This window comes from Cydia splendana, chromosome 23, assembly GCF_910591565.1.
Source record: "Cydia splendana chromosome 23, ilCydSple1.2, whole genome shotgun sequence".
Taxonomy (NCBI): domain Eukaryota; kingdom Metazoa; phylum Arthropoda; class Insecta; order Lepidoptera; family Tortricidae; genus Cydia; species Cydia splendana.
Window position 1 is genome coordinate 8480494 of NC_085982.1, and position 15026 is coordinate 8495519.

The 15026-nt window shown below is 35.1% G+C and overlaps 1 protein-coding gene across 3 annotated transcripts in view; it reads right to left on the reverse strand.

The window, feature by feature from the left end:
• Positions 1–8799: 8799 nt before the first annotated feature.
• The window catches only part of LOC134801822 (heterogeneous nuclear ribonucleoprotein L), a 722115-nt gene continuing 715888 nt past the window's right edge, over positions 8800–15026 (reverse strand). For 2 of the 3 annotated variants that reach the window (XM_063774451.1, XM_063774453.1), the window contains 3 exons: positions 14723–14864; positions 11695–11787; positions 8800–10708 (listed from right to left, as the gene is read on the reverse strand). In XM_063774451.1, the coding sequence (XP_063630521.1) occupies positions 11748–11787; positions 14723–14864 (182 nt within the window). In that variant the 3' untranslated portion in view covers positions 8800–10708; positions 11695–11747. The remainder of the gene's footprint in view (positions 10709–11694; positions 11788–14722; positions 14865–15026) is intronic. The other variant, XM_063774452.1, reaches the window with a different exon arrangement.

Sequence of the window (15026 nt, forward strand, 5' to 3'; positions counted from 1 at the left end):
CGTGTGCTGTGGTACTAGTTTTTTTGTTATTTTGAAGTATTTTAAATTATTGCCATGTGTATTATTTCGTAGTTCGTAGTGTTCGTAGTAATGCGTCTGTCACCGCCCTTATGCCCGTCTGACATGGTCTGACATTCGTGCAAATCGTGCAGCCGCTTTATGCTGGCTACATACGTAACGATAAATCGTAGCGATTAAACTGTGCAGTCCGATTTGCGCAGTTTTATCTGCCGTGTGTATGACAAATCGTTGTCGATTATCGTTGATCGGTGGCAGTTGCAAATTATATTAGAAAAATCGTTGTCGATGCGTTTGCACAGTTTTATCGTTGCGTGTGGATGGCGATCGGTCATTTCGGCAGTACTTCACGTAGCTTGCTTGTATGCGCACGTTCGTTCCCCAAGTAAATAATGAAAAATGTAATGGAAAATATAAAAATGAATCCATATTTCTCTTGGTCACGGCATCACGCGTGAACGGCTGGACCAATTTCGCTAATTCTTTTTGTCTTAAAGTTGGTCAAGCAGATCTTGTCAGTAGAAAAAGGCGGCAAATTTGAAAATTGTAGGCGCGAAGGGACTTCGTCTCATAGAAAATTTGAATTTCGCGCCTTTTTCTACTGATAAGATTTGCTTGAATGTCTATAATATGTTAGTTATTGTCAGGAGAAGTTTCTTATGACAGAAAAAAAATAAGAAAGTTGCGCGGAACATTAGAAAATTTAAGAAAACTTAACTACCATATTAACTTTGATGACATGGATAACATGTCACAGTATGAAGTCATAATGTTTACACGCCGTAATATAGACAGTTTCAAACGGTCTAACAACTCGTGCAGAATAACCCGCCAGACCGGGCGCCTGCTGCCTGTGCGGCGGCGACTAGCGCTGCTCGACAAGTCACCGCGCGTTATCGGCCCTGCATTCTATGAACGCCTACCCGCTAGTCTCAGAAATGAAACCTCCATTGATATTTTTGGACGCCGACTCAAAGAAATGTTAATCACAAAATCGCTGTATTCTGTTAAAGAATACACTGACATGAAACGCGATTAAAATGTAAATATTTTTCTATTATAATTTAATCTGACATTGTTATATTTTATTGTTTTTATTTCTTATTGTTTTTAGCTGTTTGTTTGGAATTTTATTTAATTTGACTTTGCAATATTATTAGTTATTATGACATTATATTAACTAGGGTGCCCTAGCATTATATACATTTTGACCGCTTTATTTTGACATACATAGGTAACTTTTTGACATTTAATATTAATATAGGTACTTTTAATTTTTATTATGATTATTTGATTGTTTTATATTTTTTACTTATTTTTTAATTATTTTAATGTATTATTATTTTGTATGTCTTTCCCATCACGGAACAATGGTGTTCCGGACCTTTGGGAGGCGTGCGCGGAGCCGAAGCCAACACGTAGAGGCCCTTTTGACACTTTAATGAAATGTAAGGGGTACACCGAGCGGAGGCTGCCCTTGCCCGTGTCATGGGACGCACGCAGAGGCAGCACCTGCCAGGGTGTAAGGACTATTGAGAGTTGATGGAATCTAAAATGAACTAGGTTATTGGGTGAAAGCGATGGACTAAGAACTGAGCTATGGGGTAAAAAACCGGACGCCTGCCTAATAAAACGGTATGCAATTTTATTTCCGGCAGACGGTGACTCGCCCTCACAAGATGGGCCCCCACAAAAAGCGACATCTAGGATGGCTCAAGGGCAACACCGGTGTGAGCGGCTCAGGGGTGTCGAGAGGTGTGCGCCGCTTTCTACCCAGTGGCTGTTAACAGCCACTGTGCCAACTCGCGTCTTATGCATATTTCACTTCCACCCCTGGAGCTTATAGCTCTAACGACTCCACTCTGGCCGGCCGGCTAAGGCAAGCCAGAGGCAGAGAATCCTGTCCCACCCACCCTCCTTGCGGGTAACAGAACTCTCCAGGAGCACTCGGGTACGTGAGGTCGCTAATCCCCAACAGCTCGCCACAAGCTGCCCTGCGTTGACTATTATTATTATTATTGTTTACAATCTGACGATCTTTTTGTGAATTCATGTTATTTGGAAACATTATGACATTTATGACATTGTTAAATATCATGTAATTTTCAATAAGAAATAAATTAATCTAATCTAATCTAATCATGTTTCTTGCGTGAGCTTCTGCGGAGAACTGACGATCGACGCCGATAATATCGGAGGCGTGTGGAGGCACTAGGAACGTTCGATTTATCTGCACAGTCGGACTTCACAGTTTAATCGCTACGATTTATAGTTACGTATGTAGCCAGCATTATAGTCGTAACAGACTACCGTACTGCGACCTTGGTGAGGCGCGGCGCACGTATCGTTAGTGTGAGCGAGAAAGAGATATTTTGACCGCACCAAAATAGGTTCTGCCATCTTGTGGGCTACAATGGAAGCTTTAAACTTGACATTTACACTTCGCGCCAATTAAACACCACTGGACGGAATAAAATAACAAAATTAAAAAATAATGTAAAAGCGCCATCGACACTAAGGTCCCTTTTCATAGATAATGTCCCAATTTTCCGTTGAGTTACGAAAATACCATACGTTTTCGTAACTTTGAGGAAGATTTTTTAGGGTGGTTGAAATTGCGCTGATAATTATAATTATATAAGTATATCAAAGCAAAGAGAAAATTTAGTATAAAGGCGGATTGTCAAAGTAATTTTTGTAGCCACAGTATATTTACTGATATTTACTGCAAACAATCCACCTCTATATCAAATTCTCTTTGGTTATATTGTACAGAATAGGGTACTCATCGATCCACAAAAGTTTGTCTATATCTGACGACGAAAAAATTCGACGAAAAAACAGTCCATTATGGCTGATTCGGGTAACACGCCGTCACTTGTTTTTGTCGACAGTTCGACACATTCTCCATTAAATTGCCTACAATGGTTAATATATTCAAAGTATGTTATCACTTATCAGGATGTAAGTACACCGTGTTTTTTTTAAAGCCCGTCTCTTGATATAAAAACTTCGCCTGCTTGGCAATGCTTGGTAGATGTTTCCTAAGTCGCCCATGTGTTTTCATGTTTTGTATAGTGTCCGACCGAAGGTTCGGTTTCGGTTTCGGTTTCGGCCAGTTTCGGCCAAAAAATCATGTTTCGGCTGTAGTTTCGGTTTCGGCCAAAAAACGGCCGAACCTTTCGGCCGGGCCGAAACTTACGAAATGGTACTTCGGACAAACACCAAAAGTTGGGGAATAAGTAGGACAACAATATTAATACATACCTACATATACTGATTCATGTATAGGTACAGAATTAATTGGTTTATTATAAAACACAATTCCACTAATGAGAGCGCCACTGGACCGTCGACGCAGTCTTAAGAGGCTGTCAATACCTATAACGCGCACACTGTCTAATTGTATCGGAGTGAATGAGATAGCACTGTCGCACGTAGCCGTTGGCCGAGTATCAGCTCGGCACGAGTCGAACGATGTCTTTTTCGCTCTTATTCACTCATTTTTCTATCTACCTCTAATGGCAAATTTTAAGCGAGGCTAAAGGCTACGCTCAACTAGTGCCGCAAAGTTGATTTTCTCAATAGTTAATATTTTGCGAAGCTGAACAGCTGACTATTGATTAAAACGAAGAAAAAACCCTTAAAAGTGTCCCCAGTACAGATTTTCATACGAATGCTCGACCTTAGCCTCACTTTTTACCTCAATTTACAATTGGTTTGTGTTCCACATGTCCTCTACTTCAGCTTAGCCTTTGGTCTCGCTGCGCCATGCTCGGCCTGCGGTCTCGCTTTTTAATACAATGGACATTGGTTGGAGTCTGTGCTTAACTACTTATCCTGAAGCCTGAAGCACGGCTTTGACTTCGCATGAAAGTTCGCCTCACGGGGGCACTTCGGACTTTTAGGCCCAGGGCTATAACCGCGAAAATCGAAGTTCGCAAATTGCGGGCATTTTTCTCTGTCACTCTAATTACGCCTTCATTGGAGTAAAAGAGAAAGATCCCCGCAATTTGCGAATTTCGGTTTTCGCGGTAGCCCCTCAGGTGAAGATCGGTACCCGGCCTTGCGATATTGTTAACAAAAAATTTCGCGCTCGCTGCGCTCGCGTTTTTGGTTCACCCTGTATCTACATGTTAGCTTGACTGGTGAATGAATAGAGTTAGACCAAGAAAATTCTGCAATGATTTTGATAGCATACGCAGTGCTACTAGTGCAAATGTTATTTATACGTCATAATTTCATGGAAGTTTTGACGTTTAAAGTAACACTTGCACTGCATGTGTTATCAAAATCGTTGCAGAATTATCTTGGTCTAACTCTAGTAATTTTCTTAAAAAACTGCTTAAGTAACATCAATTTCAAGGACATTGGGTGTTGTCAGCCCCATAATATGTGTGTAAAAGCGGTTTTATGACATTTTTTCAACGATTTTAACAAGTCTACAAAAGTTTCGGTTTCGGTTTCGGTTTCGGCCGAAACTAGAGCCAAAGCCGAACATTCGGTTTCGGTTTCGGTTTCGGCAAAAAAACATGTTTCGGTCGGACACTAGTTTTGTATGCGACGACTTTGACCACATCCTGTTTTTGCTAAACAAGTACAGGCCTACATGCCAAGTTTATGCTATGCTTTCTGCCGGGTGGGACATGGATGGGACCACGATGGGACCATACCTTGAGTTGAGATCTTGAAATATTATATCATATAATTTATATGTATAGATTTTTTTTTATATCCACAACGCAGGCTTCGTCAGGTGGCCAAAAATGCAAATCCGCAACATGCTTCGTCTAAAACAAACCAATGATGATGTCCGCACCAGGCTTCGTCATTTTTAAACAAAACAATTGTCACGAATCGTACCTGGTTCAAAGTCCCCATCACACTGGCAGCGTTACCACGTTGAATGGCCAATGAGATTTGTTGAACCAGGTACGATCCGGACCGAAGGTCACACGTCACACCCCCTGTCCCTCAGCCGCCGGCCCAAACCCCATACGAACTCCTTGGCCTCCAAAGCCCAAGGTCCCGCAGTCTCGACTGCAACTGGCACAAAGTCGTACATTGGCTCCAGGGCAGAGGACTTAACATGCTTCATTTTAGCCGCATACTCCGCGGCTGAGCCAGCAGACCTCACCGTGAGATTCAAGTGGGACGGCGCAAACGTACTGACGCACGTTGCATCCCACAGGAGGCACCGTCCCTTCTGCCATGGAATCAATGTCAGACCGTCAGGCCTCTTGCCATCTGTGCGGCACAACCCTGGAGGCTCCAAAACGCAAGGGACGTTGGCCGACACCAGAGCCCTGCGGATTACATCATTGATAGCATGATGCCTTGAAAAACGCCCGGCGCATTTCAAGCAGCTTAGGCCATGGTGTCCGTTTTCTTCAACCATGACCCCACAAATGCACCGATGCGCTTCGCACACCTTACACCCCAAACGCAAGGCAACCGCGATCCTTAAAGAGTCGTTGTCTAAGAGTGTGCCTAGCGAAGGGGAAGGCAATGCGTGTAGCCACGCTCCCGACTCAACCCTAGAAGCGGCTTTGAGGCGCGCCAAGTCCGATCCTACCGCCCTCCCTAACATATTTGCGACGGTCTTCTTGCACAAAATATCGTCCCAGCCCCTTTGAACTATGGGATTGTCCGGCCGCTCATCGCCACCGCAGAAAGTGGTCCACTTGCCTAGTGCCTCCGCAACAAACGGCACCTGGGTAATATCACCATTATTAGATAAAATCCGAGCCCCGAGCCTTAAACAGGCCTGACGCATTTTTTACTTTTGATTACTGATTCGGGTAGGTAATAGCTTAAAAAGAAAAGTAATTTCTTTTTTTTTTATTACCCCTAATTCAATAAAAAAAACCCGGTGGTTTTTATATGCCCACTGCTCGTGAGCAATGGTGCTACGTGGTCCTTATATGGCCACTGCCTTGTTAGCCATACAGAGTAGTTTTAAGGACAAGTCATGTGCACATCACATTTACACTTGCGTCACAAAATGCACTAGCTGCCAACACTTTCTTGGCTCGCATGGATGTCGTGGCTCGTAAGATTGACCGTTGAATAAATATTTAATTTAAAAACCAAAGGAAAATATATTACTTTTGTACTATGAGGGTTCATTCATAGTAATGAATCTTACCCTTAAATGTCATGTAAACTCCCTGCAGGGCAGAGGCCACTTATAAACCACTCGAACGTGCCCCAGACGGGCAGAGGTTTCATACGAACCACAAACTTTTAGATCGAATATTTTATCAGAAAACAATAACTAAGGTAAGTTATGACTTACTACACACACATTATCTAATAATCTACCATAAAAATACAAAACAAAATACTTACAGTACTTTTTTTGGGCGTAGCGAACTTATACAGCGGGAGAAACGTACAAAAACTGCCATTTTTTGTCGATTTGAACTTGACAACCATGGTATAATAATATACTCCGCCTGGTACTCTATTCCGAGATTTGCGTATGACCTAACTGACACGGGCCTACGTCATCATGCTGTTTACAGGTTCTCAAACTTTAAAATGTAGGAGAATTTTAACCAACGGTGAAAATTATTTTAACGGCATTAATTTTAAGTTATTCATGTAGAAACATAGTAAAATAAAACAAATCTAATGTATTAAATTAAACTTTATTTATCTATACAAGACAAACGTTTGAAAAACTAATTCACAGTTACACATTAATTACCAAGCTTACGACGTGAAAAGTTTGGAAAACACTGCGACTGCTGACACTGAGCGAGAAGGAAATAACAATTAACACGCGTTCGACAAGGATGACGGTCAGGGCATGAAGTTATCTAGATCCGAATTGTCAAATGTGACAGCGCTATCCTGTGTTGCCAGTAATGTAAACATAATTACCCGAACGTCTGAAATTTCTTTCGTGAATTGGAAGATATTGCTAACGAATAATTAAAAATGACGTGTTATTGTAAAATTTAAGATAAAATACATATAAATGAAAATTATAAAATTATAAAGAAATATTTTAACTTATTAACCATAGGTATAATGTACCCATGTAACATGTTATGTTGAAATAAAGTGGCAATGTTATTGTGACGTAGGCCCGTGTCACTCTGGGAATAGAAGACCATGTTTTATTAGACCATGCTTGACAACTAAATTTTCAAAGAAATTTGTTTTGACACCTGTCATTTTTTTACGTTCCGATATCACCCACTTAATAGACTTTACGGCAATGACATTTTGCGGTCGTTGTATTTACTCAGCTCGCCAAAAAAAAACATTTGCTATGTGGTACTTATAGATACACAACCTGTTTAAGGGATAGATTACCTGTGAATCATTCAAATATTCGTTTTGTATTGCATATTTATGTAACAACAATCAATAATTCAATAATTTTGAATCTGTGGCGTCAATACTGACGAAATAATAACACGAAACTCAGCGGAAACGGGAAGTCAAATATATAAACAAAACGTCAAAAGGCCGGACAAACGTCACACAGGTCGTTAATATTCAAGTATAAAATTAAATGAATGCATTTCAGTCAAAAACATTATTTATTTCTATACAATTTACATATCGCGCCTCAAGTGCAATCCTATATTAATAATTATGCACTTAAAATTACATCAAAAACAATATAACTTTAATTGAAAAAAACAAAAAACAACTTGTACTTACTATTTACATATCGACATGATCGCATTATTTTTTTTATAAATATTTATTTACTTACTTAATTTTCTAGAATAATTCGCGTAATTGTGCAAAATATTAAATTATAATTTAAAATATGTTTACATTATCCAACTTGTGCGATCTTATATAGTTGGGTGTAGTTTTTCGTGTGTAAAGTATTGAGAGAATTTCGCTAATATAAAATATCGTGTAAGAGTATTTTGAGCAAGTAACTTTTAAATGAGTTGTATATTATATGGCAAGTAATCTGGTAAGATAAAATGGATGGAAAGGGATTAAGTATAGACAAATATCATAGATACGAATTATTATATATTTCATAATTTTTAATTCTGTCATAAATAAGGGCTCAAATATCACAGCAGATTTCTTGATAAAAGCTGAAATAAATGTTTAGATTTAATATAACGCAAATATCAGCTCGTTTTTTAATAAATATGCACGAACGTTTTGAAACAAGGATAAATTTAACTAATTTTTTAAATTAAAATATTACTTCACAGTAACTAAAAAAAAGGGAGTTTTTAGTTTTCTTTTAACTCACTAAACCTATACTTGTAATACTTGTATTTAGCATAACTCAAAATATAATTATTAAAATGTAAGCAGCATAATGCCGTCAAAAACTATGTTGATAAGGTACGATCATAGTTTCACTGATAATAACAAATAAATCTCAATATAAACTTGTGAAATAGTCAACATCCTACCGCCCATCGCCCGTCATACAAAAAAAAAGAGATAATATAATCAATCAAAACGTTTAGCTTACCTTACTTGAAGTACCTTATGTATAACAACATACTTAGTCTGTTTTGGAAAGAGTAAATAATAAAACATTTTAGATGTGTGGCACACTTTGTATGTCCGTAAATTTCAAACGAAACAGATCTAATCCTAAAAGACTACTTCAACTTCGACACTATTTACTACCAAATAAAATTGATATTTGATCACACAATTCTGCTTTTTTGAAATTTACGACAAATCTAGGTAACCATATTGTTGAATAAATTACTTGAATGTCTGTGTTTTGTAAATAGGATATGAGAATGATTGTGGTTGTGTTGAAATGAAAGAATATTTTGTTGTGTTGACATAATATGTATTTAAATTTACCATGTAGCTACAAGTACTATCCAATGCCAAGTCTAAAAATATTTGAAAGAAACTAAATTAAAATGTTTACATTTATATACCTTAAAATGTATGCAAAGTGCTGTTTCTTGTGTTATTTTTGGAGAGTCGATCATTTGGCTTTATGTAATTATGTGTTACATTTAAATTTTTTAGACAATGACATTAATTTTGAGTATTAAAAAAAAATTAACAACCAAGATTCTTTAGGACACATTTTTATTGCATTTAAATTTCTAATATCATTGTCTAAATACTATGTAGATATATCTGACATTTGTTGTGTATTTAATACCGCACAGTACATTATCTGCAACATCAAACCATCGACAACAAACGTCTGTACATTAAACACAATAGCTACCACGACATTCAGGGCCTATGCTAGAACATTTAGTTTTTCATTCGAAAATATTTCTAGAGAAAAAGATATGCATCTATTTACCTGATAACACTGATTTTTAAATGTTATTATATTATTCAGCTATTTAGAGAACTATTGGCGCGGGCGGCAACGTTGTTTTTGGTCACGAGAGGGAAAAATAATGTCTTTTATGTTAGTGACTTGGCAGCGTTGCCGACCGCGTTCTACTAACTCTTAAGTAAGAACACAACAGAACAGCGGGTGTCTCGAACCGAGAACTATTCTACACATTCTTGTGCAGGCTTCCAAACTGTAATCGAATCGACACTCTTTTTATTTTTTTTCATTATTAAGAAAAATTTATAGAAAATCCGTACTGTCATATTTTTCCACTAATCGAATATAATTGACATTGCAATGACACTTACTACTAGCCTAGAGAGTGCTAAACTATTTCTTACAATTAGATATTTTTTGGTTCTTTAATTTTAGAATAAACGTGTCAACTCAGGTGTTTTACAAACAAATTTAGTGCCACTCTATTTTGTATGGACATCACGAAACCCATGCAAAAATAAATGAAGAAACATGCACAGTTCTACTTCGAATAGAAACTAAATAAAACTCAAAATTTCTACCTTATAGCATAAAATTTTTTATTTCTTGTACATTTTCACAACTGTCATGTTACAAACAACCAAAGTTCTGGGAAAAATCGTCAATATAACATTAATACGTGTACTTATGGACTGGAAAAATATTTTTCTCACAATATCCATCAATTTGTACACTAAAAGGATACATTTGAGAATAACAAAGGGAAAATAATTATTTTTTCGAATTACATACCTTAAACAAAGTCACAATCTAATATCAATTTACTATTCATCACTAAAAAACGGGAAAAACAGTACCATCCTCAAAACTCAAAACAAAACAAAATCATAAATTAAAAACATCTTTTTTTATTTCAGTTTTAAAGTCATTCACTTGTGACTAAAAAAATATACACCAACGAGTGTTTGAAAATGGCACCGAAAAGAATATTACAAAACTAGGTCTAACATTACTCCAATAAAATTGGGAATATTACTTAACCAATACCTAAGGAATATATAAACTAGTGCAAAAATTCAAGCAGATGCACAACGCATTCAACAGGCATCGTCCATATAGAAAAAAAAAACAAAATTTAAAATAAAAAATGGAATTGTAATGTGTTAACATGAAATTGTATGTGTCTAAAATTATATTAATAAACTATATGTTAATGTCTTTATTGGGGGTGATCTAAATCACATAAAAAGTAAAGGAATTATATATATTATAATATATAATGTTGCCATTGTTTTTGTGGTATCACCCTTTTGGTAACTGGTGTGTGTTGTGGGTGTTTTCATGTGAAATGGCAACCCCGTCCGCTCTCGTGTGGCTGTGTGTGTGAGTCCGTCTTGATATGTGTTTGTGTGTGTTCGCCGACATCGCCATTAACTAGAAGCAAAATACGTTCAAAATGTGAATTTACTATCATTACTTATCTACGGTCGAGACCTAAAAGAGTGAGGTGTATTTAGAAGATTTTTTTTGAACTATTGTGTACGCTTGAAAATATTACAAAAAATGTGTGGGTAGTTTCATTCTTTATCTTATCACATTCACTGCCAGCGTGGGCCACGCTACGGTTGTAGCATATAACGCGTTTTTTCCGCTTCGTAGCGAAAAGCGCCTACGAACGGAGTACCCGTTGGTAGTGAATGTGTTGATATGTCCTGTTTTAAGTCAGACCGTATTATGTATGTATTTATGTAAGTATAATATGTTCTAAATTTATATATAAGAATCGAAAAAAGAAAACAGGAAACAAATGAAAATATAAAGAAATATGAATGAATTGAGTAGAACACATATTTTACAAGACATATACATTTGTTCACAGTATAATAGACATGTAGTGTTTTAATAGTAAGTACCTACTAAGAAACATTATTTGTCATTGTGATATGTAGTTTCCAAAGCAAATTCATAATTACAGGTATCACGACATAAAGTCAAACATTGATTTTTATATTACGCTGGATTGCTAATAATACACAAAGGCGTTTATGAAAAAGATAGCGATGGCAGTACTTAAACGACTAAATGACAGTTTGAATGACAAATGACAGATGAATAACTATAATTGATGCAAAAAACAAGCGAACGATGAATAATGAAAACTCAATAAATCAAAGATATAAATAATTATTAAAATGTTTATATCACAATACCCTATTTTAAAAAAATTACCTGAATCGAGTCGTTCGGCAATTTATTAGTCATAAACTGTGTAATAAAATGGCATTTCAGATAAAAAATAAAAAAGCCAACACTACAAAAAACTGGAAAAGCTATTTATTTATTGAATTGCCATCATTTATTCTAACTATAGACACTTTACAAGTTTTACAACTCTAATTCCAAGTAAAATATTGTAATACCTAGATCAGTTGTAAGGTTCTGTTCTGACGGATTTGGCTAAGCAGCAATTATTCTATGGATCGTAAGGCTCTGACTTAATCTTGGGATAGGAACTGAAAAGAAAACAAAAATATGTGTAAGGAAAAAAAAAAGTAAATGCACCAACGGAGACACATTTCAGTGTCTATTTTTATACTTTATTTTAGTTAAAATATATCTCCGTTTGTACTTTGGTTGGCAAAAGTAAAGTAGGAAAGTGCCGAACGAGTATGAATTTGAACGATGAAAATGATTTTCGATGTGATTTGTAAACAAAGCTTTTTTTACTATTTGATGATGTCTGTAATATTTATGAAAGGCAATAGAAGATAAGAAGCATAGAGTTATGTATATAAACGCTGACAATAATTTACTTATAGTGATTTAAATTCATTATAAGAGTCAGGAAAAAGGTAAATTGTATAAAATCATTAGATAAAAAGTGAAAATATATGACAATTAATAATATATGAGTGATAAAAAAGTCTACTCAGACAGTTATAGTGCGACATAAAATAGTAGAAATTTAGTTAAATGGAACTAAAAAAATTCCATACTAATTTCTTGCAATGTTTAAGCATTTTACGTCAAAAATGTGACAGTAATTTTCTACAATTTCTTGTAATAAATGATCTGTACTACCCAGATTAGAAACGAAAATAGCTTAAATAAATACATATAGGTAAAAGCAATCCAGCATATTACATAAGTCCAGTGATTAAAATAATGTTAAAAATTGACATGTTCACTATAATAGGGCTAACAATTTGACAGCAGCCGAGAGCTCACGCGAAATCTACACAATAAAGCATATTTAGATTTAAAAACACGATACTAAAATTCATACTAATATAAGTGCGTCCCGATCGCAATGACACAACAGGAACGGGATATACTGATATTAAAATGGTATTAGTATAATATTTTAAAAATCTAAATACGCCGCATTTATTTAATACTATAATACATTAGCCCAGCGCTTAAGTACAAATCTACACTTACAGTTATAAAGCTTCAGAAAGCATAATATTGCGATGAATTTTCCATCTCACAAAATATATGGCTGGTGTGCACGACTGTACATTAATATATTGTTTTAACATATAATATACACTTATAAAATATCTACAGGCGTTCCTATTTTTAAATTGACTGCCGAAACACCGCGAGAGTAATCAAGTAAGATATGTCATTCCATTTATTACATTACAAATTACGATTAATACTTCAAAAATCTGTGAAGTCCGGCCGCCATTTTTTTTCTTGAACGTGACACTTGAGTACTTGATTGTACTGCAAAGCTATTGCGAAATAATATAATTACAATAATTTTATTAATTATTTACATTCAGTATTTTTTTATTTCTCTATTTATGGTAACATTAGTTTTAATCTAACACTTTTTTTAATAAACTTTGGCTTATTATTTGGCTTAGAAAAGACAGGGCAGGAACCAAAGCGAAATACTTAAGCAATTTAAGAAATGCATGAACTTTTTAAAAAGTTATCGTCAAATGCTCTAGTGTCAAAATCTTTATTTATTTTTTCTAAAAAAATAATAAAACGTAAATATTAAATTTACGAAAGTCTGTATACATTATAGAAGAATAGATAGATATATTTCGTTAAAATAACGAAGGATGAATATTAAGAAATTTCGACGTACCCACTTTTTTGCTTGTCCAATTAAATATAATTATTAATTATGTATTTAAGGAATATTACGTAATTTAACAATGAATTGTTGTTTAATATTTTTTACAACAATAACAGGTTTTTTAAAACATTTTTTTATATTCTTATTTGTATTGAATTCATAAGAATTCAATTTTCCATAAAATAAATTAATAATAAAATAAGAAAAGGTATAAGTAATAAAATACAAGCAGGTAGAGGGCTAGTCACATTTCTTTCTATGGTCCCTACTATAAAAAGATTAAAATATGAAATCTTCATCAACATTTTATTTAAGTTAAAATTCATTAAAATTGTCAAGAAGGGGTAAAGTCCGGTCGAAAGTCACTTATAGTATTTTAAAATTAAATTCCATCTCAGAATATTGGTAACGGTATTAAATTTTAATTTAACATAAATATATATAATGTAATATTTTCATTTGCGACTAATTTAGGCCTGTATTTAAAAACAAACAACTATTTACTCACAACAGAGTACATTTCACTAAAATATCTAGAAATAATATAACGCTAATAATTTGTGCTGGTCAAACGAATTCAGCCATTACATTAACAATCTACATTAAAATTTACAATTCAACAGAAAATGTCGAGACAACTATAAAAAATCTATCAACAATAAAAAAAAAAAACAAATTGCACGATACAACGTTGAAACGAAACTTTCCGATCGACTTAACTTTGGTCCGACGTCAAACTTTACATGTCTTTTTTGAAACACTCTTTACACAATTATTTTCTATCAACTCTCATACCGTAAATACCAGAATCTAATAGACTTCTTTAAAAACACATCAAATTCCTAAATGTTACTTTTTCCAACCGTAATACTTTTTGGGATAATATATGCTCCAGTTGTTTCAGAAATTCATTTAGGACTCTAATAATAAACCACTTTGCAAATAAAACTTTTTTCTTTGTCAACGTATTAAATCACTTTGTAAAGAAAGCTTTCTTTTGTTGTCAAAGCATTTACCGTTTTGCAAAGAAAACTTTCTTTATTGTCAAAGTACGAGTATTGAGTACCACTTGGTAAATAAATTTTTCTTCTTTGTCAAAATATTTACCACTTTGCAAAGAAAACTTTCTTCATTGTCAAAGTATTATACGACTTTGTAATGAGCAGCTTTTGTCAAAGTATTTACCATTTTTTCGAAGAAAACTTTCTTCGTTCTCAAAGTATTCACCATCTTATTTGTCCTTTCACAATTACCTCATCTTATTTGTCCTTTCACAATTACCTCAGCAAACCTACAATTCTGGTGTTCACGGTACAAAAATTATGTTTTTTTTTATAATAACAATCTCTTACTAGTAGTCGTGTTCTGGCATGCCGTTGTTCTGCCGCGGGTTCGACTCCTGGCCCTGGCCGTCTTTCTTCTGCTGGCCCTTGCCCTGCCCAATTTGCCGTGACGATGAGAAGCACAGTTTCATTACGAACGGGAATTTTGCACCTGAAAATTTTTAACGACTAAAATTATTAATATGAATTAAAAGTTTTGGCAAAATTTTCATTTTTGGTACAAGCTTTTACCGCTGCCTGTCCTTTTTTTTCACAGGCAAGTAATGCTCACCGAGACAATTCTAAAAACCCCAAACACAGTTAGGTAGCGTTG